We start from the raw sequence: 6,441 nt of genomic DNA, 5'->3' as shown, positions 1-6,441 counted from the left end.
TATGTGTGTGTGTGAGTGTGTGTGTATGTGTGTGTGTGAGTGTGTGTGTGTGTATGTGTGTGTGTGAGTGTGTGTGTGTATGTGTGTGTGTGAGTGTGTGTGTGTGTGTGTGTGTGTGTGTGTGTGTGAACTATAACTAAAGAAAAAGAGGCCATGGATTTCAGAGAGAAAGAGGAGTAACAGTGAGTTCATGGAAGGTGTTAGAGGAAAAGGCAAGGGAAAAATGATGTAATTTTATTGTAACTTCAAAAAAATTGTTATGATAAAAGGAGGAAGAGAAGAGAGGGGAAGGGAGGGCAGTCATAGAGAACAAAGTCAAAGAAACATGGACAGAAGGAAGGAACAACTTCCAATTTCCTCACGCTGCCCCTTGAACAAGGAAGCAGAAAAGCTGAAGAAATAAACATTGTCACTACTTCAGTCTGAGGATCTCTAGGGTCAGAATAAAACACAGCATTATTTACTGACTCGGGGCTGGAAACAAATCTAAACATTAGAGGAGAGGGGGCTCCACTGGAAAAGTTAAAAATAGGAGGCAATCCTCCCTTTGTTTTGTTTCTTGAGCAGGGTCTCAATGTGTGGCCAAGCTGGTTTAATTGAAGACTAAACTTCAATAGCCTCAGTCTGTCAAGTGCTGGTTTTATAACCATGTGCCACTCTCCTCGGCACATTCAATCTTAGGGAGCACATTCAGATGTTATTATGTCCTAGGGTCACAGAGTTTCCTCTGAAGAGGTGGCTCACCCTATGAGGCTCACTAAGAGGGTATGCTGTCCTCCAGCCCTATGGGATGGGAGCCAGAGAGAGACTATGGGGTGAAGGATCAGATTAAATAATAAATAACACATTATTAACTATATACTTGTAAGGACACCCTTCCTCTATTGGAAGAAAAGGCATGCATTAATCTTAATATTTCATAGCTACAGAAACAGGCACAGGGCTGTCCAAGGTTCACTGCTATGAACAGTCAGATTCCCAGCGGTCAGCGAGAGTTCTTTCTATGGGAAAGGTGCCGTTGACATCTTCAGCTCTTGGAGTCGTATCCAAGAGATCCATCCAATAGAAAGAGAAATCTGATATACAGAGCAAACAGACTCTAGCAGGCCTTTTGTTTCTCTCAGTTAGCTGGGCTAACAGCTGGCCTATTCTGCTGCCTATCTCTGATCAGGTGAGATAGGAACAGAGATCAGTCACTTACCATAACCACCTTCCAGAGCAGAAGCAGAACCTTCTTTATTGGAAAGTGAGGGGCCATGCCACTGCAGAATTTGGTAACCATGGAAAAGAGCAGGAGGGCAAAAGGCTCTTCGTTATGTGTGGAAAAGCCTGAGATACAAAGAGAATCAAGAGAAAGAGATGAAGTAGCTGACATCCTGCCCTAGATTCATGCATTGGAGCACACTGAGGAAGGCACTCACCTCTCCTGTAAGCTTCTAGAGCACTCTGTCTTGAGAAGGAGGCATGGTGAGCCTCCTTCCTGAGGGAATTCCCTCAGAGGACCGGACTGAGGCTATTGTGGTAAAATAGTGTGCCCCCACCCCAGAAGTTACTAAGGCAATGCTTTCAGGGTCATACCAAACAGGGAGTAACAGTAATGATGTGGCTTTCTGGTTAAAGGAATCAAGGTATTTCATGGACCACACTTCATTCTTTTCTTATTTACATTAATAAATATATTTTTTAAATGCTTTCACATCCTATCCCTCTCAGATGACCACTTCAACTTACATTAGAACAAAGTTCAACTCTTTTTCCCCCAATATGGGCTTCATGATAAAATGGGAGAGAAACGATTATCCTCATTCTAACCGGGGGAACTAAGACACACAGGGGTGCAATCACACCCAGCCCTCACGTCCCATAAAATATATGTGTCTTAAAAAAAGAAAATATGCTAATTTTAAAGAGAAAAAGAACAAAATAGAATCGCTTTCCTCTGCTGGGCTTCCCGCCGCCCTCAGTACTCTACAGCCACCCTCCTCAGGTGCCACTTCTTACTTAGTTCAGTTCGGAAAGTCTCTCGGGCTGTCCTCCACCCACGGGGGTCTATTTCTCGCTCCAGGCGGATATTTTCCACCATTAGGTACATGACGCTCAGCAGCACCCTGGAGTCACAAAGGATCGTAGGAGATTCCCAAGGCAGTTATAGTTACAGACATCAAGGATGACATCAGTGCGCGTCTGATCAGAGCAGGTTAGTTAAAAGGTAACTTCTCACTCATCCGGGATTTGGAAAAAGGGTAACCGTGCTAATCGCCCCTCTGTCCAAAGCCCACGGTCGCCCTCACTCACCTGAGCTCAGTGCTGTCAGCAATGGAGACAGCTGGTTTCCGAAGGGCGCTACCAGAGGCCTGGCTGTTGCTGCCATGGAGAGGAAGGGAAGAACAGGAACCCGTAAGGCTTCTTTCCTCCTTGTGCTCTCACTCTTCACACAAGCCCCCGCCACTCCCTGGTTGTGCATCCACAATAAAATAGGAACACTTGCTACCTCAGTAAATCCTCAGCTATGGTGAAGACAGGAAAAGATAGGGTCTGTGATATCAATTTCTCTTGTGATTCCCCACAATGCTTACCCCTGGGCTGAACACAAAACAGATACCAAGCAGTCTCTGATAAATAATAAACAGACTTCAATGCATCTCAAACTCCGGGATGGCTGGCACAAGAGAAAGAACGTCCAGTGCAGTGGCAGCAGATAAAGCCGCATCGACAGTTACAGCTCACGAGGGAAAGACTTAGGCACACTGACAGAAACTGGTCTGTTCCTGTGTGTTATGCTTATGATGGGAAAAGTTTCCTTTATTAATTCCAGAGTTAGGCTCAGCTGAAAAGTTGCTTAGATTAAAAAAGTAATCAAACCAGGCTAGGCCTGTGAAGCCCAGGATGGTAGCTCAGGGAGAAGAACAATCCGGAAAGGAAGTTGGCAGGGGAAACCACCAGTGAGTGTAGAGGGGAGATGTGAGTGGAGTCAGCTCCCACAGGGGGACCCACTGACATGTGAATCCTTCCCCTAAAGCTTCTCACTCGATTTCTATGTGGAGGAGCTCCAGGAAGGTTGAGAAGGTCCCCATCTGATAGAGCAGGAAGCAGTTGTATCTGGACCAGTGTAGCACATCCACCTCCGAGTCACATTCCCCGAAAGTACCTAGAGGATCAGACAGTTGCTGTAATTGGGAGGGGGCAGCTACCCCGGTTCTTTCTACCCTGTCACATGATTTAAATTTTTCTTAATACTTTACAGACTAATGAGGCTTATAGAGATTCCTTAGATGAGTGAGCCAGTGGAGAAAGGGGTCGTCTCCCAGGTAAGTGAGTCATAAATCACCCCGAGAAGTAGGTTTCATGATAAGGGTTCAAGCGTATATGTAGAGTCAGTTTGGGAATGGATCTTCAGAAGAGAAACGGGGACTAGGGAGGGAAGGAAGGCAGCTGGAAGAGTTCAGGCGCAGGGGACTTTCTGGAAACAATACAAAATACACAACTCGGAGCTATCTCTCCCAAGAGTGAGATAATCAAGATTATCTTCTCAATCTTGTTAGTCATTTTTATGAGGACTGAGTATATTAGTTCTTCCCACTTCCTGACTGCCCATTGTGGGTTGCAGACACAGCCCTTACGCAAAAGGATCTTTGTATTGGCAGCTGGAAGTTGCTCAGAGCCTCAGACCTGAGCAATTCAAGAAGTACCACCTTATTTACTACAGTTTTCCCTTTCCTAGTCTTTTCTTCCCATTTATTGTTCTTTTCTGTTTGTTTTCCTACAGTTTAATTCCCAATCTGTTGGTTTGCCAGAAATCCTCACATGCGTGATCTTAGAACTTATTTTCATTACTCTAGCAAGACTTATATTCAGTGTTCCTTCCAACACCTGGCTAACAGGTTTCTTCTGGGAAGCTTTCCCCAATTCATCTCATTTAGTTCTGGTTATCTCCAAATTACTCCCAGCATCCCCTCCTGCTGCTGCGTTGGCCTGAATCTTCAAAACGCCAATGAGAAATCTCAGTGCTGGTGCCAGGGCACAGCTGGTGAAAGCAGTATCTGTGTTAACTCTGTTGGTGGTACATCATCAGCTCTCCCTATGTGGACTCTTGCCAATCTTCATACACACTTAGAGCCCAGATTAGAGGGGGGAAATTCACACAAGAAGTCCTGACATGCACCAGGTATGATGACTTATGTCTGTAATCCTAACTTAGGAGGTAGAGGCAGGAGGATCAAGAGTTCACAATCGTTCTCAGAGGAAAAGAAAGAAAAGAGGGCCAGGCATGGTAGAATACATCTTTAATCCTAGCATTTGTGAGGGAGAGGCAGATGAATCTCTGTGAGTTCGAGACTAGCCAGAGCTACAAAGTGAAACCCTGATTTTAAAGAGAAAAAAGGAAGGAAGAACCTGATGTGCGTGGTAAGATAGAGGCAGATCCCAAGAGATCCAGAACAGTATCCAATGCTATCTCTTGATCTACTCCTAACATGGCAAGACCTATGACTGTGTTGTAAGGCACCTTGCTTTCCTGGTAAGGTCTGCTTTATCCACTGCCCTCCCTAGTTTCCACCCCTACCAAATCAGCAAAAATAAACACTTACCTTGGGCTAGATAGAGAACAGCCCGGGCCACCTTAAGCCGTTGTTCCCTACTGACCACCTCCAGTCGGTCCAGAAGTCCCATCACATAGGTCTTTTGGGCATCTTCTTCCAACTCCAGCCATTCCTTAGCGTCTTGCACTACGGATAGAAAGCCATACACAGTTGATATTGGTTACTGCCACTTCTTCCTGGAGAGGGCCCTGATAATACACCCACCTCTGTTCTCCATTCCCAAAAGATTCTTTTCTTCAAAACCTTTTCTTATTTAAAAGTTTTGGATTCTTTTTTTTTTGTTTTGTTTTGTTTTTGGTGACATTGAGGATTGAACCCCGGGCCTTTCACACACTAGGCAAGCTCTACCTGTAAACTACGTTCCTACCCCAAGTTTTCCTTATTTAACTAGGAAGACATAAGGGATATATAGGAAAAGGACCCAAAATGTCCTAATCTGAGCCTACTCTGTCCCCACATTGTCACCATTCCCACTTTTGTCCACACAGTAAATTCTGCTCTCAGCCTATCCTCAAGAAGTCCCTCTGTCTCCATCCATATCCAGCGCCTAGTCACCCTACAGACCCAGTAAAAGAGGATCCTTCCATACTCATGCCCTAAACACTCTTTTGCTTTACCGTGACATTTCAAATTCTCCTCTGGGCCTTGGCTACTTGTGTGCTATGCACTCTCTGCCTGTTATCAGACTATGCACCTTATTTGTAGACGCTGCAAATTACTCCCAGCTCAGCCTCCTGCATCTCTGACACAACACATACTCACACACTGCACGTTTGTTGAATTAAAAATTAAATTACCACCAAGAAAGTAAGGAAACAGATCTAAAGGGATCACGATGAGGGCATATAAAACTACTGCTGGCAGGGAGTGGAGTGAGAGACAGAAGCTACCCGTTAAGGACTAGGTTAGGCACATGATTCCATTGGGCTGTAGGGTACTAGTTCAGCCTTGCTGAGCCATCCCTCTTACTTTTCTTGGTTTCACCTTCTCTGTATAAGGAAGTCTGTGTTCTATATGCAAGAAATGAAGGGTATGTGGTTGTGAAGGGGATGAAGAATCAAACTTCGGTTGAGTCTTCCACTGGGTCAGACTGGGACATCTGTGACTAGGGATGTAGCAGCACCTTGAGTTCTGAAATCCTCTTCAAAGCATCTCCTGTTGGTGGTAAACTCCAGGTTCTCTGTGTAGCTGTATAATTCTGTTACAGGAAGACAAAACAGAGTCACATTTAGAAACCCCACGAAGAATCTAGAATAGAGAGGCTCACTCGAGGGAGCTGAAGGGTCCAACACATTCTTGTGTCCAATTCAATCTAGAGCCAGTTCCTCCCTTTCAGAACAGCTAAAAATAGCATGTGTGTCCCTGGGTGATTAAACTATCAAACCTGTCCTCCTGCCAGATGGCTGGCAACAGAGAAGGAAGACAGCCTTCGACATTTGGTAAGGGCCAGGGGGAGGGCTGGAGTACAGGGGGTTTAATGCCATCATTTCTGTTTCTTAGGGCTGCAATCTACTTAGTTCTGTCAACCCAGGTTAAAGCTATACCATCTTTAGGGAAGAGAAGGGCAACACAACTCGGGATCTTAGAGAAAAGATCTGTGCTGTTTAGGAAGCCAGGACAAGTGCTAGAAAAAAACCAAAACAAACAAACAAACAAACAAACAAACGAAAAACCACCAAAAACCACATGCTGGTTGGAAGTCAGTTTGTTTTCCCTATGCTGAGTTTCCTTGAAAGGTATAGAAATTTAGGTTCCTGCCGGGCAGTGGTGGCGCACGCCTTTAATCCCAGCACTCAGGAGGCAGAGGCAGGCGGATCTCTGTGAGTTCGAGACCAGCCTGGTC

At 45.2% G+C, this 6,441-nt stretch overlaps 1 protein-coding gene across 1 annotated transcript in view; it reads right to left on the bottom strand.

The window, feature by feature from the left end:
• The window catches only part of Strip2 (striatin interacting protein 2), a 41,795-nt gene that overhangs the window by 27,032 nt on the left and 8,322 nt on the right, over nt 1-6,441 (bottom strand). Inside the window, exons 3-8 of the mRNA XM_005365764.3 lie at nt 5,722-5,796; nt 4,587-4,724; nt 3,028-3,148; nt 2,296-2,364; nt 2,002-2,108; nt 1,202-1,329 (exon numbers count right to left, since the gene is read on the bottom strand). Coding sequence (XP_005365821.1) covers nt 1,202-1,329; nt 2,002-2,108; nt 2,296-2,364; nt 3,028-3,148; nt 4,587-4,724; nt 5,722-5,796 — 638 coding nt within the window. The remainder of the gene's footprint in view (nt 1-1,201; nt 1,330-2,001; nt 2,109-2,295; nt 2,365-3,027; nt 3,149-4,586; nt 4,725-5,721; nt 5,797-6,441) is intronic.

Source organism: Microtus ochrogaster, unplaced genomic scaffold (genome assembly GCF_000317375.1).
Source record: "Microtus ochrogaster isolate Prairie Vole_2 unplaced genomic scaffold, MicOch1.0 UNK4, whole genome shotgun sequence".
Classification (NCBI taxonomy): domain Eukaryota; kingdom Metazoa; phylum Chordata; class Mammalia; order Rodentia; family Cricetidae; genus Microtus; species Microtus ochrogaster.
Note: the sequence above shows the minus strand (reverse complement) of the source record. Positions and strands in the feature narration are given on the sequence as shown.